Source organism: Giraffa tippelskirchi, chromosome 13, assembly GCF_054371585.1.
Source record: "Giraffa tippelskirchi isolate mGirTip1 chromosome 13, T2T-mGirTip1v1.2.pri, whole genome shotgun sequence".
NCBI classification, from domain to species: domain Eukaryota; kingdom Metazoa; phylum Chordata; class Mammalia; order Artiodactyla; family Giraffidae; genus Giraffa; species Giraffa tippelskirchi.
In genome coordinates, this window is record NC_137287.1 from 69,584,454 (window position 1) to 69,611,724 (window position 27,271).

General features: G+C 37.1%; 2 protein-coding genes across 11 annotated transcripts in view; one reads left to right on the plus strand and one right to left on the minus strand.

Moving 5' to 3' along the window:
• Nucleotides 1–16,295, minus strand: part of ENKUR (enkurin, TRPC channel interacting protein) — a 29,514-nt gene extending 13,219 nt beyond the window's left edge. Inside the window, exons 1-4 of one of the 7 annotated variants that reach the window (XM_081556808.1) lie at nt 15,638–15,833; nt 15,092–15,184; nt 5,970–6,115; nt 128–351 (exon numbers count right to left, since the gene is read on the minus strand). In XM_081556808.1, the coding sequence (XP_081412934.1) occupies nt 128–351; nt 5,970–6,115; nt 15,092–15,177 (456 nt within the window). In that variant the 5' untranslated portion in view covers nt 15,178–15,184; nt 15,638–15,833. Of the gene's footprint in view, nt 1–127; nt 352–5,969; nt 6,116–15,091; nt 15,363–15,525 lie in introns of those variants that run through there. The other 6 variants (XM_081556811.1, XM_081556809.1, XM_081556813.1 and 3 more) reach the window with 6 other exon arrangements.
• On the plus strand, nt 15,761–25,569 carry THNSL1 (threonine synthase like 1). Of its 4 annotated transcripts, none has more exons than XM_081556806.1 (3): nt 15,761–16,858; nt 21,809–21,975; nt 23,212–25,569. In XM_081556806.1, exon 3 carries the CDS (start codon nt 23,260–23,262, stop codon nt 25,489–25,491), a length of 2,232 nt encoding a protein of 743 aa, XP_081412932.1. In that variant the 5' UTR covers nt 15,761–16,858; nt 21,809–21,975; nt 23,212–23,259; the 3' UTR covers nt 25,492–25,569. The 4 variants fall into 4 exon arrangements, with proteins under 4 accessions (XP_081412932.1, XP_081412929.1, XP_081412933.1 ...); XM_081556803.1 differs by having other exon boundaries at nt 15,761–16,041; XM_081556807.1 differs by having other exon boundaries at nt 15,761–15,946.
• The last annotated feature ends 1,702 nt before the right edge of the window (nt 25,570–27,271 follow it).

A 27,271-nucleotide genomic window follows, 5' to 3' on the forward strand; every position in this document is an offset into this window, starting at 1 on the left:
TTTTGGGGATTTCCTTCCCGTTATGTCACCATAGAGCATCAAGTCAAGTTCTCTGTGCTATATAGTAGGTTCTCATTAGTTATCTATTTTATACATATAAGATTTTATAAATATATCATAAGGCTACCTTTTTATTGATGTACTTTGGAACCAGTCCTGAAGTTTCAAGGTCATGCTTGTCTCCAGTTCTTTTGTCAACATAAATGGGTTTAGGCTTTTTAGCCACTCCCATAATGACATCAGCTGCATTTGTATTTATAAAATTTTTTTCACTCTGTATTCCCATGACTGGATGGTCAGTCCTCAATGGCACAGGTGGCTTTCTGCGCTCATTCCATTCAAACTTTTTTTCTGTTAAACATAACATTTCCATTGTTAATGTTAAACCATAAACATGTCTACTCAGTACTATTTATAACATCCAGATATTTTACCATTAGTATATTAGAGTTGTATCAAAAATACATTCAAATATTTAAGGTAAAAATCAGTAATCATAAATGCAAAAAATTAAATGTGAAATAATCAATATGTTGAAGAACAATATAAAAATCTAAGGGAAGAAAATAAACTCCCTAAATCATATGTGAGCTAATACATTTTTATTAGCTAGTATGAAAATACTTTCTTATAAAGATTTCAATAACAAATATTCAGTTTGCCCATTGAAAAAAGTTCAAAGAAACATGAAAAAATTTTTCTGAGTACTTTCAATATTATGAATAATCGTTTTCAGAGGAAAGTTACTATAAAATCACAAAGTAAAGAAACCAAACTTGATGTATTGAAAGTCCAAGAATCTGTGAAACTTTTTGCAGATTATCATTACAATGATCATCATTGATTATTATCACAAGGCATAAAAATCATGTAATAGCTGTGCATCCAACATGCAGCTTAAGAAATAAAGATTACCAATACTGTTGAGGTTTCCTATTCACTCCTTGCTGATTACATCTCACCTCCTTAAACAACTACTATCCAGAGTTGACCTTATTTCTCTATTCCACATTCTCTTAATTAGCAGCAGATGAAACTGGCTGTTTCTACACAATCTCTTTGACTTGACCATTCTGACTCACCTGTTTTGATACAGCCACATAGAAGTGGTTTGTCAAAAAGCTAAAATGTAAAATAATTACATTTTATTTCCCAGAACCAAAGGCAACAACTATCTTGACAAAACCTTACTCAAATCTTAACCCCACACACAATTACTAGGTAGTTTGTCTTTATTCATTTCTGTACTGGTTGAACTTTTAAATCATTTTATATAACTTTTATTGTCAGAAAAAAACAAAATTTTATTATCAAAGGTCTATGAAATGGATTGATTCTTGTTACGGGCTGAATTGTGTCCTGACCCCCATATTCATATGTTGAAGCCATAAGCCCCAGTTCAGAATGGTACTGTAGTTGGACATAGTTTTAAAGAGGGACTTAAGTTAAAATGAAGTCATTAGGGTGAGCCCTAATCCAATACGAATGATCTCTTTATAAAAGGAGGAAATTTGGACACAAACACAGAAGGAAGACCATATGAAGACACAGGGAGAAGACAGCTGTCTATAAGCCAAGAAGAGAGGTCTCAGAAGAAATGAACCCTGGAAATATTCTGATGGTATTTTTGTTTGTTTGCTTGCTTGCTTTTGGCTGCACCTTGAGGCATGTGGGATTTGTTTCTCTGACCAAGGATTGAGCCCATAACCCCTGCAATGGAAGCACAGAGTCCTAACCACTGGACTCTCACATAATTCCAGGAAACATCCCGATCTTGGATGCTACCTCTCAGAATTGTGACAAAATAAATTTCTATTTAAGCTACTGTCTGGGGCTTTCCAGGTGGCACTAGTGGTAAAGAATCCACCTGCTAATGCAGGAGACAGTAAGAGACACAGGTTCGACCTGGGTTGAGAAGATCCCCTGGAGAAGGAAATGGCAACCCCCTCCAGTATTCTTGCCTGGAGAGTCCCATGTACAGAGGAGCCTTGAGGGCTACAGCCCATAGGGTCTCAAAGAGTCAGACATGACTGAAGCGACTTAGCATGCACATACTTGTTATGGTAGCAGCCCTAGCAAACCAATATACCCCTGATAATTCTATACCCCCAACAAACATTATAAAGGAAGTTTTCAATATTCATTTAGTCATTAATTCATGCAATATGTTTTTGTTGAATACTTACTATGTTCCCAGGTAGTGCTTTGGGAACTGTGGGTACAGCAGTGAACAAAAGAGACAAAGTCCCCTTTCTCATGGAGTTTACATGATAGTGGGGGATGAAGAAAATGTAATATGTAGACTACGATGCATATATTTGCTTGAACAATATGTAAAATTGTTTAATGTTCTTGACCTACAAAAATAGTCATCTTCTTCCTATTTAACATACTACTGAGATGTTGTGAACATTGTCAGAAATTGAATTGTGGAGTTCTTACAAAGCCTGGAGCAGAGAATAAACCTGTTACAACCCAAATATTTCCCATCTACTAAACATACTCAAGTAAGGATGGTATAACCAGTTTGCCTAAAAAAACCAGAGGCTTTTTTTAAAAATTAATTTATTTGTTCTAATTGGAGGCTAATTACAATATTGTAGTGGTTTTTGCCATACATTGACATGAATCAGCCATGGGTGTATATGTGTTCCCCATCCTGAACCCCCCTCCCACCTCCCTCCCTATCCCATCCCACAGGGTCATCCCAGTGTACCAGCCTTGAGCACCCTGTCTCATGCATCAAACCTGGACTGGTGATCTGTTTCACATATGATAATATACATGTTTCAATGCTATTCTCTCAAATCATCCCACCCTTGCCTTCTCCCATAGAGTCCAAAAGTCTGTTCTTTACATCTGTGTCTCTTTTGCTGTCTCACATATAGGGTCATCGTTACCACCTTTCTAAATTCCATATATATGTGTTAATATACTGTATTGGTGTTTTTCTTTCTGACTTACTTCACTCTGTATAATAGGCTCTAGTTTCATCCACCTCATTAGAACTGATTCAAATGCATTCTTTTTAATAGCTGAGTAATATTCCATTGTGTATATGTACCACAACTTCCTTATCCATTCATCTGCTGATGGACATCTAGGTTGTTTCCATGTCCTGGCTATTGTAAACAGTGCTGCGATGAACACTGGGGCACACGTGTCTCTTTCAATTCAAAACCAGAGGCTTTTATATGTTCACGTGAGAAATATTTAGAAGCCAAATTAAATTATGAGTTGAAAGTGCATGCAGATGACTTCCTTAACTATAGCTTTAGAAATGCATTTAAGAGGCAAAAGTGAATTCTCAGAAAATAAAGCAACAGTTTAGGAAGACTGAAAACTCATTCCTAGTTGAGTAAGTAAATTATAAATCTTGCTTTGTGGTTGTGTGCTGGATGAAGCCTCAAGCCTACCCCCATCTTACTCTATGGTGTATCTACCTAAGCATCATCTCGTCTATCAACCTGAGAGTAGAGGATGGCAATGAGGCTGCTGCTTAGTAGCTCAGGCGTGTCTGACTCTTTGTGGACAATGGGGGAAGGTTTGGAAAAAGGGGCGAGGATGTCTGTTCCTGCTGCTGCTAAGTCGCTTCAGTCGTGTCCGACTGTGTGTGACCCCATAGACGGCAGCCCATCAGGCTCCCTCATCCCTGGGATTCTCCAGGCAAGAACACTGGAGTGGGTTGCCATTTCCTTCTCCAATGCATGAAAGTGAAAAGTGAAAGTGAAGTCGCTCAGTCATGTCTGACTCTTAGCGACCCCAAGGACTGTAGCCTACTAGGCTCCTTCGTCCATGGGATTTTCCAGGCAAGAGCACTGGAGTGGGGTGCCATTGCCTTCTCCATGAGGATGTCTAGTCACAAATTATTCTCCCTGATATCCATATTCTCTATTACCACAATTGACTGCCAAATCTGAAAGCCAAATGATTTGGTTTCTTTCTAGGCTTCCCTGGTAGCTCAGCTGGTAAAGACTCTGCATACAATGGAGGAGACCCCGGTTTGAAAACCTCCAATTTTTTATTCTTAAGGCCAATGAATTTTTGTATTTGTTTTAGCTTATAATGTTTATAAGAGGAGAGACAGACTTCATCTCTTTTTCCTTATTTGAAACTTAGGATTTACGGTTTGGTAGTTGTGCTATGTAATATGCTTAACTTCGGCGAGTATTCATGAGGATCCAAGTAATATCACTGGTCCTAAGGCACTTAAGGAATTACATTCTATTTTAAGATTTTCCAGTATTCTCAAAGTGGTTGTGGGTTGCAAAATAACACTTGAGGAAAAGACAAGAGACTTTCAAAGACTTGAATTTAAACACTAATATTGTATTTTCATACTTGCTTCTTCCATCTTTCCTAATAATGCCCTCATCCTTTATCATGGCATATGGGTTATGAGAGGATTGTGGGACACAAAATATTGCCACAGGGAGAAAGAGTTACACTTTTGTCAAAAGGTGATACCTTCATTGCTTGACATGCTGTATTAGTTCTTTGATCCAAGAAGATGGGAAGACGCTAACTTTTTAAAAGACATAGACTCATTGCCCTCTTGTGTTTATTATCCAAAACCAGCAGGGAAGACATACTCAAGATGGGAAGGAGCTACTTCATGCATACTTGTCACAAATCCTTTTTCATCTATTCTCCACTTTTCTGATGGCCTTTCCCCCAATATCCATATTCTCTATGACCCCAACTGACTACATCATTTGTGAGGCCCAGCACAAGATGAAAATGTGGGACTCCTTGATAAAAAGTTATTAGGAATTTCAAGATGACAAAAGCAGAGCATTAAACCAAGTGTGGGATCCTTTGAAGCACGGGACCCAGTGTGGCTGCACAGGTAGCATGGCCAAGAAACTGATTCTCATTCATGAAGCCTCTTCCATTACATCCAATTCTTTCATTGTCCTAATGGTCTTCGAGATCTGAGAAATTTAAAGCCCATACTCAAAGCTAAGAGATCGGTCATTGCTTTGACAACTGATAGCAATGGTTGTATTTTCATTTTCTGGAGAAAAGACTAGATAAGGTTTAGAGGCCAAGCAATTTTGCCCATTTGGGGTTTAGAACTCTTATAATTGTTGCTTGTTATGGATGTCATATGGCTAGATCTGAAGATGGTGGGTGGTGCTGGAGGTGGGGCTTTATCATATAGTCCAAGATGTAGTTCAAGATGCTTTCACCTTCAAAAAGAAAGTCTTTGGGGGAGGAAATTTAGCATTCCCTACTTTCTTTTTCTACTACAGAGTGGGGTTTTTGAGAATTTTTAAAAATACATTTTTTTCATTGTAGTGGATTTGTAATATTATATAAGTAACAGGTATACAATACAGTGATTCAGAATTTTTAAAGGTTATACTCCATTTATAATTACTATAAAATTTGACTATATCACCTGTTATACAATATATCTTTATATCTTATTTTATACATAATAATTTGAACCTCTTAATCCTATACTTTATTGCCTCTCTTTTTCCCTCTCCCCACTGGTAACCACTAGTTTACTCTGTGTTTGCTTCTTTTTTGTTATATTTACCAGTTTGTTTTCTTTTATGTTCCACATATAAGTAATATCAAAAAGTTTACATCTTTGTCTGACTTATTTCCCTTAGTATAATACCCTCCAAGTCCATCCATGTTTCTGCAAATGGCAATAGTTCATTCTTTTTTATGGTTGAGTAGTATTCCATTGTATACACATACCACCACTTCTTTATCCATTGATCTGCTGATGGGCACTTAGGTTGCTTCCATGTCTTGGCAATTATAAATAATGCTGCTAGGAATACTATGGTGGATGTACTATATTCCTGATTTCTGCTTTCTCCTAGCCTCTCAAATTCTGTTTAATATGAACTAAAGTTGTTATTACTGTGAATATTTAATATTCACAGACAAAATAATTTTAGTTAAATTACCCATAAACACTTTTAAAATTAAAAAGTGATAAAACCTACTTGGTGGTAGAATTTTTTCCTTTGAATGTTTCTTCAGGAAATCCTTTGGAGAAGGTACTTCAAGTTTTGCTGGTCCCATAGTTTTCATTGCAGTTTTAAATTTCTGCATGTCATCTTTTACACTTGCTTTAAAAATTGATACATACCTAAAATTAACAAAAAAAAAAGATGTAGCATTTATATCTTTAATAAAAATCATATAAAGTTTTCAAAAGGATATAATTTCTAATTTACATATATCTATATTCTATATTCTATAATATATATCTATATCCACTTGGAGATAGCCATTAAGCATAATTATCTGAGCCCTGCCCATCAGGCTTAGGCAAGCTAGATTAAAGTTTTTTTACTCTAATAAAACAGTGCCAGGATAAAGATGATCATAGTATTTACTTACTACTCTTTGACCATCTGTAGCATTTATAATGATGTAACCTCTCCCATTTCTGATATTGGTAGTGTGTCTCTCCTCTCTCTCTCTTTTGTTCTTTTTCTTTTGCTTATAAGTCTTCTCTAATGTTCACATTTGCCATTTCAATGATTTCTGCACTGATCATTATTATATCTCATTATTTGGAGTTTTTCTTTTTAAGTTTCTTAAGGTGCAATTTTAGCTATTTGACTTTAAACATTTATACTTATACCTGCTTCCTGAGAAATCTGTATGCAGGTTAAGAAGCAATAGTTAGAACTGGACATGGAACAACAGACTGGTTCCAAATTGGGAAAAGAGTATGTCAAGGTTATATATTGTCACCCTGCTTATTTAACTTATATGCAGAGTACATCATGCAAAATGCTGGGCTGGATGAAGCACAAGCTGGAATCAAGTTTCCAGGAGAAATATCAATAACCTCAGATATGCAGATGACACCAACAACCCTTATGGCAGAAAGCAAAGAACTAAAGAGCCTCTTGATGAAAGTGAAAGAGGAGAGTAAAAAAGCTGGCTTAAATCTCAACATTCAAAAAATCATGGCATCTGGTCCCATCAGTTCATGGCAAGCAGATGGGGAAACAAAGGAAACAGTGAGAGACTTTATTTTTGGGGGCTCCAAAATCACTGCAGATGTTGACTGCAGCCATGAAATTAAAAGACGCTTGCTCCTTGGAAGAAAAGCTATGACCAACCTAGACAGCATATTAGAAAGGAATGCATTTGAGTCAGTTCTAATGAGGTGAATGAACCTAGAGCCTATTATACAAAGTGAAGTAAGTCAGAAAGAGAAAGATAAATATCGTACTCTAATACATATATACGGAATCTACAAAAATGGTAGTGAAGAATTTATTTACAGGGCAGCAATGGAGAAACAGACGTAGAAAGTAGTCTTATGGACATGGGGAGAGGGGAGGAGAGGGTGAGATGTATGGAAAGTGTAACATGGAAACTTACATTACCATATGTAAAATAGATAGCCAACAGGAATTTTCTGTATGGCTCAGGAAATTCAAACAGGGGCTCTGTATCAATCTAGAGGGGTGGGATGGGAGGGAGGTTCAAAAGGGAGGGGATTTATGTATACCTATGGCTGATTCATGTTGAGGTTTGAGAGAAAACAACAAAATTCTGTAAAGCAATTATCCTTCAGTAAAAAATCAATAAATTAAAAAAAAAGAGCAGAGACATTATTTCACCAACAAAGGTCTGTCTAGTCAAAGCTATGGTTTTTCCAGTAGTCATGTATGGATGTGAGAGTTGGACTATAAAGAAAGTTGAGCACCGAAGAATTAATGCTTTTAAACTGTGGTGTTGGAGAAGACTTTTGAGAATTCCTTGGACTGCATGGAGATCCAATCAGTCAATCCTAAAGGAAATCAGTCCTGAATATTCTTTGGAAGGACTGATGCTGAAGCTGAAACTCCAATACTGTGGCCACCTGATGCGAAGAACCACCTCATTGGAAAAGACCCTGATGCTGGGAAAGATTGAAAGCGGGAAGAGAAGGGGATGACAGAGGATGAGATGGTTGGATGGCATCACCAACTTGATGGATGTGAGTTTGAGCAAGCTCTGGGAGTTGGTGATGGACAGGGATGCCTGGTGTACTGCAGTCCATGGGGTTGCAAAGAGTTGGACACGACTGAGTGACTGAACTGACTTATCTAATAGAAGCCAAAAATTCCCTCTAGGCATTGCTTCATAGCTGCATAGCACAAATTTTGATATGATATGCCTCCATTTTCATTCAGCTCGAAAACCTTTTAAATCCCCTTCTGATGTCTTCTTTGTGTTAGAAGTTTGTTTAGATGTGTTATGCTTGATCTCCAAGTATTTGGGGATGTTCCAGATATCTCTCTGATTTCTAATTAACTTCTATCATGGTTAAAAAATATAATTTGTAAAATTTCAATCCTTTAAAGTTTTCTGACACTTGTTTTATGGCACAAAGCACAGTCTATCTTGGTAAATGTTCTATATACACTGGAAAAGGAACTGTACACTGCCGCTGTTGGCTGGAGTGTTCTATAACTGACAGGACAAACTGGTTGGGTTCTATTTTCAAGTGTTCTAATAATCATTGAAAGAGAGATGTTGAAATCTCTGATTACAATTGTGGATTTATTTCTTCTTTTATTTCTGTCACGGAGAAGGCAATGGCAACCCACTCCAGTGTTCTCGCCTGGAGAATCCCAGGGACGGCGGAGCCTCGTAGCTGCCGTCTGTGGGGTCGCACAGACTCGGACACGACTGAAGAGACTTAGCACCATCAGCAGTTAGTTCTGTCAGCTTTTGCTTCATGTTTGAAGCTCTATTAGTAGGTGCACAGACTTTAGAATTAGCATGCTGCTGCTGCTGCTGCTAAGTCACTTTAGTCGTGTCCGACTCTGTGGGACCCCATAGACAGCAGCCTACCAGGCTCCTCCATCCCTGGGATTTTCCAGGCAAGAGTACTGGAGTGGGTTGCCATTGCCTTCTCCTTAGAATTAGCATACCTTGTTGAAAAACTGATCACTTCATTATTATAAAGTAATACTCTTTATCCCTCTTAAAATTCTATAGTCTAAAATCTACTCTGATATTAATATAACCAATCCAGTATTTCTTTAATTTATGATAATACAGTATTTGTCTATTCTTTGACTTTTTTCTTATTTGTGTCTTTATTTTTCTATGGAGAACATAGAATTTTTATCCTAACAGTTTCATAATTGTTTGGACTATTAACATTTAATGTGATTTTTAAAAATGTGTTTGTATTTAAAATTTTCATTTTGCTATTGTTTTCTACATATCCCATTGCTGGTTCTTCCTTATTTTGTGCTGTCTTATCTTTTGTTTTTATTTTGTAGAAGTTCTAAGGTTTACAATATATATGTTTACCTCATCACAGTCTATCTTCAAGTATTATTATACTACAGGATGTAAGAACCTCACAAAAGCATACTTGCATCTACCCCTCCCCCATCTTTATCCTAGGGTTCTATGAGTGTTATAAAACCTGTAATTCATTGTGGTTATTTTCCCCTTAAAGATCTAAGTATATTGCAAGAAATTTACAAAGAAAAAAAACTAACATTTACCCATCTGTGTGCATGTGTGTATGCTCAGTTGTGTCCGACTCTTTGTGACCCTATGGGTTGTAGCCCACCAGGCTCCTCTGTCCATGGGATTTTCCAGGCAAAAATACTGGAGTGGGCTTCCATTTCCTCCTTCAGGGGATTCTCCTGACCCAGGGATCAAACTCTTGTCTCCTGCGACACCTGCATTGGCAGGTGGATTCTTTTACCATCGAGTCACCTGGGAAGCCATATTTACCATTTTATGTAATCTTTATGTCATTGTGTAAATCCAAATTTCCAGCTCATACCACTTTCTTGTGCATGATGGACTTTTAAAACTTCTGGCTTCCTGTGTTTTCTGATGAAATATTTGCTGACCTTCCTTCTTCCTCTGTATGCAATGTTTCTTTTTTCCTTGGCTGTTTTTAGTATTTTTCTCTTTATTACTGGTTTTAGGAAATTTTACGTTAATTGCCCTTGGAATGGTTTCCCTCTTCTCCTTACTCCTCCTCCTCTTCCTTCTTAGGGTTCATAATGATTCTTTGATTTGCAGATTTAAAGATCTCATTAATTTTATAAAAATTTTGACCACTATTCAAATATTTCTTCTATATCTGTCTACTCTCCTTCTGGGATCCTAACTACACTTGTGTTAGGTTGCTTGATGTGGTCAACAGCTCACTGATTCTGTTTTCCTTTTCAGTTTTTTTTCCTCTTTTTCATTTTGTGCTGTTTTATTAGTATGTCTTCAAATCCAAAAATATTTTTTCCTTCAGTGTCTTAGCTATTATCCCCATTCAGTATACTATTTTCATTTTAGATATAGTATTATTTATGTATTCAACTTAGTTTTTTTTATCCTTCTATTTCTATGTCTTGCTCATGTTTTCATCTGCATTTGGAACACATGAAAATATTTTAAAGTGATTTTAATGTTCTTGTCTACTAATTCTCTCACTGATATCGTTTCTTTGTCTGTTTGTATTGACTGATTTTTCTCTTGGTTATATACACTATATTTCTGGGACTAGAAGCTTTTAGTCCAGTTCTAAGTTGGTCCTATCTTTGAGTACACTACTCAATCCCCTGTATCTTATGAGATTCACTCTGGTTGGTGGGAACATAAACTTTATCTGGCTCTGCTGCTTTCTGTTGGTTATTTCTCTGGCCTTGGTAGTTTCATCATACATGTGGACTGTCAATCAAAGACTTCAGGGAAATCCTCCTGTATACTTTCATAATTTTCTATCTATACAGTTCTCTCCTCTACGGTACTCTGTGCTATGAATTGTACATGCCTTGACCTCCTCAAATTCTGAATATTGTCACTTTAACTCAGTGAAACTGCTGAATTTTGTTTTAATTTCTCTTTCCTGAACTTTTGTCTGGAGATCTTCTCCAGGGAGAATATTGGGACAATTGTAGGCCTTGTTTCCCTTCATTTAGGGATGACCGTTCTGTGCTGCCTACTGTTCAGTGTCTAAAAAATCATTGTTTTACATATATTTTCCTGGTGTTTTAGTTGCTTACGGTGAGAGAGTAAATTCCATTCTTGACTGGAAGCAGAAATTCAGCTACACCACTTTTAGTAACTTGTATTCTCATCTTACTATGTAGATAAGTTTGTGTGGAGAAACATTAAAATTTTTCTTGCTTTTAGAAGACTTTCCTCAATCTTGAACTCAATGACTAGGAATTAATTACAGTCCAAAATGAATGAGCACATTAGATACCTTCAAGAAATAATGTTCAATCCAAATCTGTGCCTTCAAATTCCCATGGAAACTGGAATTAGCAAATACGATCTCTTGACTAATAACCTTCTTTGAGGTAAAAAGGAGTGTGTATACTCACCTTTTTAAAAATTGCATCTTGTGATTCATTACACTATTTTGTGTGTGAACTGAAAGCTTACCATGTTATAGAAAACAAGATATTTTATTCTATATGAATAATTTTATTTTTCCAAATTACAAATTTTTTAAATGATGAAACTAATATAATGGTGTATGTCAATTATATCTCAATAACACAAGAATAAAGATCTATTAATAGGTTCCCTTAATCTCAATTTTCCAAAAAAATTTTATATCTCTATGTATGAAATATAACTTGATTTTAACTTGATAATGTGATTTCTTTTCATAATTAATATATGTAAAGCTTACACTTTTTTTTGAATGAAAGGTTTTTTCAATGCCATAGTGCTTTACAATTTTCAAATCATGCGAGTTTCACCCACATTTCACATAATTCCATAACAACCCTTTTGCCCCACCCTTGTATTCCCCTTCTCCCTTCCCCCCCACCCCCACTGGTAACCACTAGTTTGTTCTTTTTATCTGTGAATCTGCTTCTTTTTTGTTTTATTCACTAGTTTGTTGTATTTTTTAGACTCTACATTTAAGTGACGTACCAGTATTTGTCTTTCTCTGACTTATTACACTAAGAATAATGCTCTCCAAATCCATACATGTTGCTCCAAATGGCAAAATTCCATGCTTTTTTATAATTGAGCAGCAATCCATTGCATGTATATGTGTATATATACACATACACACATCTTTGTCCATTCGGCTATTGATGAACACTGAGCTTGCTTCCCTTACACTTTCAATAGTTGCATTTTATTCCATTTTCTAGATGGTGTGGTTTTATTGTAAAGATCTAGGGGTGACTCAGACAACTGGCCCTACTTTTTAGTTTTTATTAGATGTGGGCTATAGATTTTTCTAAAACTAAAGTTGTCATATTCAATAAACATACCATACTTATATTTTCTTGCCAACAGTCATGATATATTAAGTCATATTAAGTCTTTAGAAAAACATTTCCATGGCAATTTATTTGAAAGCGACCAAAAGTTGGTACAATCTGATGATGTTTCATTGAGTTGTTTTTTCTTACCCTACTCGACTAGATGAACTATTGCTATATGCTTGTTTTAAAATTTCAGGCCAATATCATTACAGCATTTCTTAATCGTGTAGAACTTTAGACTGCTCACAGCTCACAGTTCAACTGGAAGAGGGTGTCCTTCATCCCACTTTGATTTCATATATCCATTTTCTAAATTCTCATTTAGCACCTGCATCTCTCATTAGGGTTTTCAACGATGTATGGTTTTATTGTTAACCAACACTTTAATGTCTATCTTTCAGTTCCCCAAGGAGGCTGTGATCTCTGAGGTATGGGAGATCAGGTACCATCAACTGTGGTTTCCCCAAGGAATCTGCCTCTTTGTGAAAGCTGAACAATCATCTTCAAGACTTGCAAAGAGCTGCAGTGAACTTTCTTGCAATTGGGTATATAACTCACTGATGCAAAGACTCATAGTTTAATATATTTCTTTCTTAGCAAGAATTCTTACTATTAATAAGGAGATTTGGAGAAGGCAATGGCACCCCACTCCAGTACTCTTGCCTGGAGAATCCCATGGACGGAGCAGCCTGGTAGGCTACAGTCCATGGGGTCACTAAGAGTTGGACACGACTGAGCGACTTCACTTTCACTTTTCCCTTTCATGCACTGAAGAAGGAAATGGCAACCCACTCCAGTCTTCTTGCCTGGAGAATCCCAGGGACAGTGGAACCTGGTGGACTGCCGTCTATGGGGTCGCACAGAATTGGACACGACTGAAGTGACTTAGCAGCAATAAGGGGACTGGGTAAGGGCAATTATGTTACTATGAGGGCAATTTGTGTTACAGTGGAGAGAGAGAATTGGTTAAGTTTTTTATTATGCTCTGTTTTTTATAAATTAGTGTCCTGCAAGGATAACATCTTGTCAAATTAAAAACTCCTCTTGATTGTTGCTGGCAGTGTAAGTTGACTTTACCCTAACACAAAGAGTTCTTTGGCATCACATTTGGATGCCTTCTATTCTTTTCACCATAAATTAGTTTTTCCTTCTTATTTCTTCAGAGTAAACCAAGGAATCTGAGCTGTCACTGCAACATTACCCAAGGGTGATACTATACATTTGCCAACTAAATAAAGATTTTTCCTATAAAATTTCTTGAAAAAGCCACCCAGACACAGTAAAGCTTTTTAAATTTACCAATAAACAAAACACCTATTTAATAAACTATCTTAACATTCAAATTCAGGATTCTATGAAAAATATAATCTGCCAGTGGGTTACAGAGGAGAAACTTTTATCTTGTACAATATACTAGAATTTTCGACTAAAACTCCATTCAGCAATAGTTAATTTGAACTCTGAAACTGTACCAAATCTTACTTTGAATTCCTATTTCCAACATCTACTAGATTTTGAGAAGTTAATGGAAAACAAAATAGGTATTGGCCTGGTTAAAAAATGATACTCAGGCTTAAAAATGAAAAATCTGTCCACTTGTTGAAGATGTTAGGCACTCCAAGTAATTACTAAAAAAGATAATTGACAATTAGATCTGAAAGACCTTACAGATTATCCAGTTCATGTAATTTGTTTTACAGATCAGAAAACAAATTTTAATAATGTATTCGAGACCACAAAACCAATCAGTTGCAGAGCCTAATTTTTTGTTTTAGGCCCAGTGCCCCTTCAATGTAGTTTTGACTTGGAACAAGAAAAAGGTAAAGCTGCAAAATCCTAGAAGGAATGAGATTTTCCCTATTCTTTACCTTCTTTTGTCCCCAGAGATTTAAGTAAGTGCTAAGTCCCAGGTGAGTAACTGACACGTTTACTGTGTGGTACCTTTTTGAAAATTTGGGGAACTAAAGGGGTCCTAATGGCACTCCACTCCAGTACTCTTTTGCCTTGAAAATCCCATGGACGGAGGAGCCTGGCAGGCTTCAGTCCATGCGGTCGCTGAGTCGGACACGACTGAGCAACTTCACTTTCACTTTTCACTTTCATGCTTTGGAGAAGGAAATGGCAACCCACTCCAGTGTTCTTGCCTGGAGAATCCCAGGGACGGGGGAGCCTGGTGGACTGCCGTCTATGGGGTCGCACAGAGTCGGACACGACTGAAGCGACTTAGCAGCAGCAGCAGCAGCAACACCTATATAAAAATCTTAACTCTAGCACATATTTTTGGGTCACTGTCAATCCATTCTTCTTTCTATCAACTATTAAATCAAAAAAAGACCTTAGGCACTATCTGTGCATTTGTTTCATCAATTCAAAAAAAAAAGAGGCTCAGAAACAAATACAAATTTATATTTGACAATACTCTTCGGAAAAAATAGGTATTATCTTTCTTTAGAGAAAGCAGTGGTGTAGTCAGAAACAAAACAGTGAATTCCTGAAACAAGATATCTAGTATCCTAATGCAGGATAACAGAATTGTGACTTCTCTTTTTTCAACACTTAGACATTTCAGGCTATGTTGTATACCATATCACACACGAAAAATTAAATTACAAACAATTACACACGTATGAACAAGAGGCTGACATAAGAAAATGGCCCTCTCACAGCACTGGACCACCCTCTCTCTGAATTATGAGAAGCTAAATACTTATATTTCGCAACTTCTTCTTTAAGAAGCTGTCACCCAAGGCTACTTCATTCAGATAAAAAATAATGTAATCTCGTTCTGAAATCCTGAAATGGAACAATTCTTCTCCATTCTTGTTTCAAATGATAATCATTGTTTACCCACATACCTAGGAGGCTGTGGAGGCTCCTTCCAGTCACTGGGTATGAGGTTATAAATGCTCTCAGAAGGGCCCTTTGGATCCATGGCCACCATATGAGTCCTGAAAAATACTTAGCTTTTTTCTCACTATAGCAATATCTCCATCCCTTTCTCCACAGCTTGTCCTTTCCTCTCCTACCCTCTTGCCTTCTCAAGGAACTAACGTTTCTTTCACGCAATTCCCCCGTGACGTCCTCTATGAGTCCTCTCTTCGCAAGAAAGTAAAATACCCCTTCTACGACTCTTGGGCTCGCTTAGCGTTGTTGACGGCACAACTGCCGTGGAAACAGTAACTAGGCAACGAGGAAAGTGGCGTCGCAATCTAGTTTTCCAAACTTTCCTCTCGCAACGGCTCCATTTCTGTCAGAGAAGCTCAATGTGAAAACCACAGTTTTTATGTACCTTTGGGAGTAAAGGGATGGAAAATGGCGACCCCTTAAAAATATTGCTCTTTTCTCTGTGTATTTGGGGAAAAAAAAGATAAATTCTACCACAGACAGACGGGAAACTGTACCGCTGTGCAGGCGTCACACAATACTCCCGTCCATAGGCGCGAACCCGGTGGGGCGGGGCGAGCGACTGAGGCCACGCTGACGCACGTCCGACGTGAAGAACAGGACGAAGGAGGGCGGGGCCTAGGATCGAGTTGGTGAAGCGCAGGACGAGTCGCTTACCAGGTACTGGGCAGCTCGGCGGTGGGCGTGGCGCGCGAACGCGGAGGCAGCCCCTGCGCAGGCGCAGAGGCCGCTGCGCGGGGTGGGGCGAGGTGGACCTAGCAAGGCCAGGGTCCTGGGCTATGGTTCCGCAGTGGCCCGAATCCGAGGTGCGGGACTGTGTCCCGAGGCGGCGCTGGCAGCTCCCGGAAGCTCTTTCCCATTTCCTTTCCTTTCCCCCCGTCTTCTCAGTGTGATTTCTTTGGTGAGTCATTTGAGGAGAAAGGGAAACTGTAGAATCAGTCCGTTCCCATCGCATGCCCTTTTCCGGTCCGTGTCTTCCCCCGTGCGCCGCTGGGCGGTGATCCCAGCAACCTGGCCGCGCCCGCCTTCCCGGCCGCTTGCGTGCCGCGCTCAGCCGTGCGGCCACCTGTGCGAGCGCTCAGGACCGCTCCTCTCGTCCTCCCCTCGGCCACCTGTCTCCCTTACTCTCGTGCCGCGCTCCTTCTCCCCCTGTTTACCTCTTTATCGGGCCCCTCCTCTTAGGGCTTGACTTTGTTTTCTAAGCAAGCAGCCTAAACCAGAAGAATCCTTTTAAACGGGCCTTTGAATTTTATGCTCCTCCCTCCCCCCCCCTTTTTTTTCTGGCGTCCCTTTTTGAAAATAGTCTTGAGAGCGGTTTTGTTCCGTTTAATCCTTGTGGTCTTCCATGAACCTACTGATTCCCATATTGACTGCTGAAAGACTCTCATTTAAAAGCCTTTGCCATCCAGAGGCTCTGAAAGACATTTTGGCAATATGGGTCTGACCAACCTTATAGAAGCCAGTCTGCCCAAAGGGAGTAAGGATGCTTGAAGATAAGAGGCCAGTTTTGGGCCTGTCATTGCCAGAGTGCCCGGTGGTGGAGAGAAAGCAGCATGGTAGCTCGGTTGACTTAAAAGAGTTTATTGGCTCTGCCTTCTGAGATGGCCCATGCTCTGTCTGTGGAGTTTGTTTCTCACTAAATAAATCCAGTTTTTTGTAAAACAGTTTGCTGAATGTGTAGGTGCTTATCATCTTGAGCTCTTGGTGAATTTCAGTAGGTAAGAATAAACTTAGTTTTTTCTTATCCAGTTGTTCAGGTTTCTATTTTTTTTTTATCCCAGGCGTTTAACAAACATTTTGTTTCAGATGAATGGCACCTTGGGGTTGATGGTTCTGTTATTCACATCAGATTTTCTGTTTCCAAAATATTTGTATGTATATGTCACTTTGCTCTTTTCCTTTCCACTTTTGAGTATTTCATATTTTTGGTTATTTTTGCTTAGCTTGTGTAGAGAATAATTCTGTTCTCTATATGTGCTAAGATTTGAACTGAGGACTTGAAATGGTAATAGTTAGCCAAATGGACAGTCCTTGGCCAAAGTTTATAACATTTCTAATTAGAAGCAACACTTAAGGACTCTTATGTTTATCAGTTCCTAAAAGAGCCAATAAGGGCAAAGCATGATTTCTCTAGTTAGTAAGTACCCACTGGCCTCAGCTAGTCTTGACTTTCTACTGTTACTGAATACAGTAATTTCAGTGATGTCAGTATATTTATTATGGTTTTAAAAATACTGAACAGAATTTAAAGTCTCACTGTAGTGTATTTAGTATACAGTCTTAGGGAAGTTGTTAAATCATTTGGAAAGGAACTTTTTCCCCCTTTAGGTATTGGTCTGTAATTCTTGGCTTTTGAAAGCATGTTTACAAAGAATATGTTTCTGATTTTTATAATTCACTCAAAATGGCAGTCCTGTTCAAGGAAATGCCTATGTTCAGTATGTCCACAGAGAATTAGTATTGGTGTGCCATCAGAAGTAGTGAACCTTTTCTGTAAACGGCTAGATAATAAATATTTTAGGGCTTTGCAGGCCAGATGTATTTTTTTGAAACTACTCAAGCGCTACCGTTATAGCGCCAAAGCAACCAAAGACAATACTTAAGAAATGGGAAAAAAAAAAAGAATGAGCAAAGTTTTTTTCCCATGAAACGTAATTTACAAAAACAAGGGTGAGCTACATTTGGCCTGTGGGTTGTAGTTTGCATAGACACCTTATATGAATGGTTGTACATACAAATTAGTTTTTTTTTTTCCTAAGGATTATTTCAGTCTACTTAGATGAATAAAATGGTCAGAGGTGGGAGTAGAAATAGGACAACTGGGAGGAAAATAAACCCTTTCTAAAGACATAGTCTTCACAATATTTTTCTAAGTTATAGAATTACAAAGAGTACTTAATCATTTGAATTAAATACTCGAGGTCTTTAAGAGAATATTTAGTAGCAAAAGACTAACAACAGAAAAGGCGTAGTTGGCTTTGATTCTAAGATAAAGGCAAAGCTGAGTGGTGAATTTGGAAAATGCTTTGACTGTAAGATCCCTGTGATTACCACGCGGCACTGAAGTGTGGCCCTTCCACGGTGCTGTTTCAATCAGCTAATTAACTGGAGGGCTTGTTTAGAGGATTTTTACGTATTAAAAGCAAAGTTTCTAACCTTCTGCTGGTTAGTTTATATCCTAGTATATTTGCATTTTTTCTTATTAGTTATGGGAAAACAATATTGCTGTAAAAATGCAGCAATTTTTAAGAATATTTTAAAACCTTAGAATATCTTTCTTCATAAAATAGTGGACTAGATTTAGTCATTCTTATCTCATTTAAATAGAGATTGTATTAAAACAGGATGACAGGATGACAAGTATAATCATTGCACAAATATTTTCAAAAGTTTGTTGAACTGTAGCCAGTTCTCATCGTGGAATAATTTTTGAAGTACTACGTCTTATGTTTTATTTTGGGAGAGTAATAGCAAATACTTTAAATGGGTGACAAGTGCTAAATCATTTTCACTAAATAGATTTTGAAAGTTTACCAGAAGTATTGAAAACTAGGTAATTTTATAATGGAATTGAAATTTTCTGGACTATTTTGGAAGTAAAAATTGATGCAGTTATAATTACGATTATCAATCATCTAGTGTAAGCATAGGAAAATATCACTGTACTTTGCAAAAAGGTAATATGTATTTCTGGTTTAAAAATGTAACTTTGTTAGCATTCTTAGAAAATAATTTAAAAATGTGTTAAAAAGTGGTTTCTGAGCTTTCTTTCCCTTGAAGTCTATATTCAGTTTTGATCAGCTTGCCACAGTAAAATTGTTAAAGTTCATACCTCGAGGTCACACAGTATTTAATATGTACATGTGGACATTCTGTTTCTGTTTTTTAAAGTTCTTGCTGTGATACTGACATGTCACAACCTTTTCATTTGTCTCTGACAAGGTCTTTTATGTCTAAGAAGTATCTACTGGAACTAGTGGATCAAAAAACTACACTATAGGCGACCAGTAGGAAAACCTGTTTAAAAATTATTAATGTGTAATGGAGTGGTATACATCTTCCATCCCCTAAGGAATTAGAGAGTTTACTAAAATACTTTTGTGTAGAACTTGGCTCTACACCAGTTATTTGCAAACATCAATGTTTCAGTAAAATCTGAGTATTTTAAGGTCAAGAGATTTGGTCTTTAAGTACTGGTTTTGTTTCTTGCCTCTTATGTGATTGACTTCCATTTTAATTTGAAATAGTTCTGTTCTTTGGCTGAAGAAAAATTGCCTATTCATGACCCCTTTACTGAAAAACATATTAAAATATAAGTAAATGAAAAACACCTAATAATATGGCTTTGAATCATAAAGGAAAATGATTTGCAGCCAGTCCTCACTTTTCACAGGTTCTCTATTTGTGAATTCTACTTGCTAAAATTTATTTATAACCCCAAATTAATGCTTCCAGCACTTCTGCAGTCACTCATGGCCACATGCACAGCGGTGAAAAATTTGAGTCATGAGATATGCGTGTTTCAAGTTGGGGTCAAGTAAGGTGATGTTCTGCTTTCTTGTTCAGCTCCTACTTTAAACAAGGGTCTTTTTTTAATTCTATTTAAGTGCCACATTTTTTGCATTTTTGTGCTTCCAGTTGCTGCTTTTGTTGTTTAAAATGGCCCCAAGCAGAGGGCTGAAGTGCTGCCTTGTGTTCTTAAGGCAGTAAGGCCACCATGTGCCTTACAGAGAAAATGTGTGCGGTAGATAAGTTTCCTTCAGGCATGTATTAAAGTCTGAGTTCAGTGGTAATGAATCATTATGTATATATTAAATAAGATGTCTTTAAGCAGAAACACACATAAAACATTATGTATTGATCAGTTGGCAAAAATATTGTAACTAGAGGCTCACAAGGACCTAGGAACAGTGTGTTTCCCCCACAGTGGTTCAGTATTCACTAATTCGTATCCATGGTGACTTGATAGGCTTAACTACCATGAATAATGAAAACTGACTCTATTACCTCTTAAGTAAAAATTCAGTTTCTAGATAAATATTACATGCCATGGGCATTATTCCATCTTTTCTTGCCATTTGGTTTGCCTACAGTGGATGTTGAAACCCTAAAATTAGTTTGTGGCTGAATGTTACAAAACAAAATTTAGTATGTAACTTCTTTAATTTTCTTTAAAATGATAGTTTTTACATGTTAGAGCACTTTATAAGCTAGTGTCAGGAAGATTTTTATGGTGAAATAATATTGATACTGAATAAAATGAACTGTCACACTTTTCTGCTTTGAATTCATATAAAACAAAGGAAGAGTAAGGTTACGAAGGATAAGGTGACGTTATCATGCATTAACGCTTGTGTTAGTCTTTTGCTTTTAATGGAGTTGGTGTTAAGGATTGTAGCAACCAACATAAAGTGGAAAAGATCAGATAAAAAATTTAGTGTCCATAAAAACAAACCAGCTACTCAGGTAATACACAATTATTACCAATACAGATATCAGAAATTTCTGCATTGGGAACTAAAAAAGATGATACTCTGTGATATTATAAGCAAAAGCTACCTGAATAGGAGGTTAAGCAGGCTGCTTAATACAGTGTCCTCAAAATAATTAATGTTAAGGAATAGTACCAGAATAAAAGTAGTTTAATAAGAGAAATTGCTGGTGGGGTTCAAGTGTGCAGTTCTCTGACCCTTTGTTTACTTCAGGGAAAGAATTAACCTGTGCACAACATGGATGAGTGCCCCTGGTTTTCTCTGAAGGTTTATAAACAAGGGCTTCCCTGGTGGCTCAGATGGTAAAGAACCCACCTCCAATGCAAGAGACCTGGGTTCAATCCCTGGGTCAGGAAGTTCCCTTGGAGAAGGGAATGGCTACCCACTCCAATATTCTTCCCTGAAGAATTCCATGGACAGAGGAGCCTGATGGGCTACAGTCCATAGAGTCACAAAGAGCCAGACACAACTGAGTGACTAACACAAACTAACACTAGCCCCTTGTTTTCTCTGAAGGTTTATAAACAAACCAAACTATTAAAAAAAAAAAAAGCCTAGTTTTGTGCCTAGATATTCTGATTGAATTTATATGTTTTTAGTCTTTTATCACTGAGTGACAGTGGTTAATATTACTATATAAATGAATATTCTTATGTGCCCATCACCATGCTATATGCTTTGAATTTATTATAAATCATTTAAATAGCCAAGAGGTACCCATGTGTGGCAGACACTTTGTTTGTACTTTTTATAGTCGCTATTACATCCAAATCATGAATCAGATAGATAAACAACCTAAAAGAGTAATTCAGATACTTATTTCATACTTTTCAGTCCACTGATTTCTTTCCGTCTGGTTGCTGAATGTACAGTTAAGTCCTTAAAATTTTAGGTGTCATTGTGTAAACTTACATTTATCATTTTGTTATAGTATCTTGTATATTGCTTGATGGCAGAAATTTAGTACTGTTTAGTAAAATTCTTATCGTAAGATACACATATTGGAAAATAGTATCTTAATCTTTCAATAATAGCTTTAGGGAACCATGAAAAGGGTTATTTTATTATTTTTCTGTACTTAAAAAATTCGAATTGGACATTTTAACAATAGACTGTATGTGGAATTTTATGATATGGTATGAAGTTACAATTAACTTCAAATTTTTTCCATTATAGATTCCACTTTTTACAAAGACTGAGTTTGCCGCAGCATCCACAAACTCTTCACCTCAGATTGGTTCCTGTGTGTTTTCCGTTTGCAAGTCAGTGGGAGTTAAGCATATACCAGCTGAAAAGCCAAATAAGGAAATGCATTCCTTCTCCCAGCGGTTCTAAGTTAACTTGTAAGTTAACTTGTAAGTTAAATTCAGTGTAAGCTGAAAATGGTTTAAATGTTTTATTAGAGAACATAGTTTGAGTAGCATGGATGATCAAAGTAGTAAATAACGGAAAGTTTTCAGAACATGTCTAAACACACCATCTAACGTTTAATAGTTGCCTATTGGTTGTACCACGGAATATGTGGAAAGTCTCACTACATGCCTGTAAAGTTACTCTAATCACTTTAAATAAATATCGTAGCAGTTATTAAATTGTACTTTACATATGACTAAATGTCTCACCTGCCTGGCACACATCTGGTGTTTTAATGGTAAGTGTATTTCCAAAGACAGGGATCAGTATGGGGAGTTACAGAGCTTCTCCAGATGCCAGCATGAGTTTGTCCTCTTATCAATGGAAACATTCCTGAGTTTTTTTTGCTATCACTCTGGAGTCTGGGATTTGAGTTGTGTCTCCACTGGTGATGTTTATAGGATAGAAATGAAAGTGATGGTCCAAGTCAGAGAAAGTTATAGATCTGTAGTCTTTGAGTTTGCTGTCAGTTATCCATTTTTCTTAAGTATTTACACAATGTTCTATCTTTCACTAGCTTTTTTTTAAGCTAGTAGAAAACATGTAAGAATGATTTTTAACAGTATTCATGTAAAAGGCATGTAAGAAAGAAAAGGTCATACCTTTGTTCTATAGTTTGGAAAATTCTTTAAGCATTGTATAAGCAGATATTTTATTCTGGTTTCTTGTTGTGAATTCTTTGACTAAGAAATTTATGAGTAACATGATAGTCTATCAACATGTTCATATAACTAACAAGAAATATAGAGACTCTTCAGTTTTTTGAATTGCAAGTATATAGCATCCCAACTCCAAGTAATCCTTATTTACTTGGGTTACAAACCATGAGACAATTTTCATTATAGGAAAAGAAATAGTAATTTGATTTAGTATCTTTAAAAAAAGTATCTATGATATAGCATTTTCGGAATAAAGTTTCTGTTGCTCATAGTTACAAATTGTTAAAGTTTTGATTACTCACTGTCTTGAGACTTGAAAAGGTTACTAAAAAGATAATATGCAATATATGAGAATTTAGGTTTGGATAATTTTTTAAATGCCATATAAAATTCAGAAGAATTTTAAGTTTATGTACTGTGGGCATGATTCTACTTAATCCTATTGGTATGTTAAGCCTATTGAAATTAGTAACCAAATGTCTTTCTTTGTCTTTATGTTTTGAAAAGGGCCATAGCCAGTTTTTCTGTTGGCCTGGGCAGCAAAGTGAAAAGAGAATGCTCCACTTTAAGCGATGTCAGCATCTGAAACAGATAACTCAGAAATGCTTGTCTCGAATCCATGTGAAAACAGATAAACATCCACAGCTATTTCTTTCAAGAACCTTTGCGCTTGCGGAATTAAGGAAGTCATGGCATTCCATCTACTCTCTTGTTGGAGACAAAAATATTATCCTGATGGGACCTCCCGGTGCTGGGAAAACAACAGTAGGCAGAATAATAGGCCAGAAACTGGGTTGTTGTGTCATCGATGTGGATGATGATATCCTTGAAAAAACCTGGAATATGAGTGTGTCTGAAAAATTGCAGGATGTTGGTAATGAGCAATTTTTAGAAGAGGAAGGAAAAGCCGTGTTAAACTTCTCTGCATCTGGAAGTGTGATTTCCCTTACTGGGTCCAACCCAATGCATGATGCTAGCATGTGGCATCTAAAGAAAAATGGAATAATTGTTTATCTGGATGTACCTCTACTAGATATAGTCAGTCGTCTAAAATTAATGAAAACAGATAGGATTGTAGGTCAGAATTCTGGAACCTCTATGAAAGACTTACTTAAATTTAGAAGACAGTACTATAAGAAGTGGTATGATACTCGTGTTTTTTGTGAAAGTGGGGCTTCCCCAGAGGAGGTAGCCAACAAAGTGCTGAGTGCAGTTAAAAGATACCAAGATGTGGATTCAGAAACATTCATTTCCACAAGACATATTTGGCCTAAAGACCGTGCACAGAAAGTTCCAACGAAATTCTTTAGTGAAGCTGTGATTGAGGGGTTAGCTTCTGATGGTGGACTTTTTGTTCCTGAGAAGGAGTTTCCAAAGTTAAACTGTGGGGAGTGGAAAAGCCTGGTAGGAGCAACATACATAGAAAGAGCACAGATACTTCTGGAAAAATGTATACATCCTGCTGACATACCTGCTGCCAGGCTGGGAGAAATGATTGAAACCGCTTATGGGGAAAACTTTGCCTGCTCAAAAATCGCCCCTGTCAGGCACCTGTCAGGCAACCAGTTCATCCTGGAGTTGTTTCATGGACCGACGGGATCATTTAAAGATCTGTCTTTACAGCTCATGCCCCATCTTTTTGCACACTGTATCCCACCAAGTTGCAATTTTATGATACTTGTAGCCACCTCAGGAGACACTGGAAGTGCAGTCTTAAATGGCTTTAGTCGTCTTAATAAGAATGACAAGCAGAGAATAGCCGTGGCCACATTTTTTCCTGAAGACGGAGTCAGTGATTTTCAAAAAGCACAAATAATTGGCAGTCAGAACGAAAGTGGATGGGCGGTAGGTGTCAAGTCAGATTTTGATTTCTGCCAGACATCTATAAAAAGAATTTTTCAAGATTCTGATTTTACTGGCTTTCTTGCTGTGGAATATGGAACCGTCTTAAGTTCAGCTAATTCCATAAACTGGGGCCGACTGCTTCCCCAAGTAGTTTATCATGCTTCTGCATACCTTGATCTCGTTAGCCAAGGATTTATTTCTTTTGGAAGCCCAGTTGATGTGTGTATTCCCACAGGAAACTTTGGTAACATTTTAGCAGCAGTGTATGCCAAAACCATGGGAGTCCCTATTCGAAAATTTATCTGTGCTTCTAATCAGAACCATGTTTTGACTGATTTTATAAAAACAGGACATTATGATATAAGGGAAAGAAAACTAGCACAGACCTTTTCACCAGCAATCGATATCCTCAAATCTTCAAACCTGGAACGACATTTACACCTGATGGCTAATAAAGATGGACAGTTAATGAGAAGACTGTTTAATCAATTAGAAGAGGAGCATCACTTCCAGATAGAGAAGATCCTAGTTGAGAAACTTCAGCAGGATTTCGTGGCTGACTGGTGCTCCGAGGGAGAGTGCCTGGCAGCTATTCACTCCACCTACAACACTTCGGGGTACATTTTGGACCCACACACGGCTATTGCGAAAGTAGTTGCAGACAGAATGCAAGACAAAACCTGCCCAGTGATTGTCTCCTCTACAGCTCATTACTCCAAGTTTGCACCTGCTGTCATGCAGGCTTTAAAGATCAGAGAAATCAACCAGACTTCTTCAAGTCAGATTTACTTACTAAGTTCATACAATGCCTTACCTCCACCGCACGAGGCTTTATTAGAGAGAACAAAACAGCAAGAGAAGATGGAGCACCAGGTCTGTGCAGCTGATGTGAATGTCCTGAAGAACCATGTGGAAAAACTTGTACAAAATCAATTCATATGAAAGTTTTCTGAGTAAAAGAAAAACATTCTGGTGAAAAGCATGCAGTAATAAATCACCAAAGTTGATTTTGAGTACAAATAACATTTTGTTTTTTATGTAAATATGTATGTCTATATATAGATCTGTTATCTTTTGGAATTTCAATAGCCTCGTCTCCAGGTCTGTCCGTTGTCCCTGCACATGCTCCTTGGATCCTTAATCCAGAAGTGACAGAAAGTAGCATAATGCATGGACCCTTGTGCTGTGTTCTGCACCCATGAGGGATATATCAGTTTCTCCTCCCTCATCCCCACTTTTGAATGGACCAAAATGTCTGGTACTCTATCTGACACTTAAAATATTTCAGCATAGTTGTTACATAGTATATCTGTAACCATCATTAGTTCTTTATTGACTAGAAAGATAATTTACACTCTAATGGTTAACTTATTTGGAAGAAGTAGTAAGCTCATCTATTAAGAAATGGCTGGCATTTTTGACTCTCCTCAAATTCCATTTTGGACTATAATTAATTAAGTGGATCCTATACCATCCGGATTAAATAAGTGTTCCAGCTTTCACTCCCCTTGGGATGTATATACTTAAGGTGATGTACTTTGAAAATCAAGACACAAGATTTAAATCTAGGATGTGAGCATCAACAGAACTGCCTAGTAGTAGATACAGAAATAAAATTACATATCTGTTTTAAGAGAAAAGCTTTGCAGAATTCAGAGTATTTGAATAGTCTTAAGTATGGTTATAGTTATAGCAGTGTTCTTGTATTATTTGGACTCTATTCCTATATAATTTGTCTGTTGTCTTTTATTTCAGTGAACATTGTCTTTTTTGGCAGCTAAAAACACATGCAATTGATGCACATATTTAGTGTTTCCTTCTTTGTAGTAACAATACATTATAATCATGATTTACATTTGTGAATTTCTTGGATGTTTTATTTTTGAATTCAAAGATTGTTACTGAAAGGACCTGTTAGTGTAATGGACTACTCTCAACCACAAGATGGCATTCCTAACATAATTTGTCTTTGCTGATAACATTCTGCTTCATTTTCTGGGAGAATTGCCTCCATAAAGAAACATATTGCAGGTTGTCAAGAAAAAAATTGTAAAAGTTTAATGAGCAGAAATGATTTGTTTAAAAATTTAAAAAATTGAACCAACTATGGTAACTTTGGATCTACAGTTTCTAAAAAGTACATTCTAAAACCAAAACTTGAAAACCAAGAAAATAATGGAGGATTCAAAAAGTTCACTTATTCATGTATGTCTTAGTTATTTTATCATTTGCTTTTAAGGATAAGTGTGTCAGTAGCCGATATGTTTAGAAAATACATGTGAATTTTCCTGTGTGTATGAGAATGCACTATTTTTCTGAAAGTGGTAGGAACAGTTTTGTTTTGTTTTTAAAAGACATGACTTTTGCCCACAAGACTGTAGTGAAGGAGACAACATGTAAAATTGAATCAGGTTCAACATAGAAGAGTTATTGCAAGACAGTTCATGAGTAAGTAAAAAGGAAGGGGCACAGTCAAGAGCTGTCAGATTACCATGGGCCGATCAGAAAAGGCGTCACAGAAGACACAGAAGCTGTGGTGAGTCCTGAAGGATGGCAAGATTTTCTAGGTGAAAAGGAAGGGGAAGTACATTCTAGGCAGACAAGGGAAATAGGTACAGTGAGTTGTTCAAGAGAGCACATTCCTTTATCTGCAGTTGGTTTGTTCTCTTATTTCATGCTTTCACTTTTTCTTAATACCACATCTAGCCCCTGCCTCTCAGCT

What these genes read in the sequence shown, in the direction of transcription:
- THNSL1 (XM_081556806.1), top strand. Translation starts at nt 23,260, where the DNA reads ATGCTCCACTTTAAGCGATGTCAGCATCTGAAACAGATAACTCAGAAA.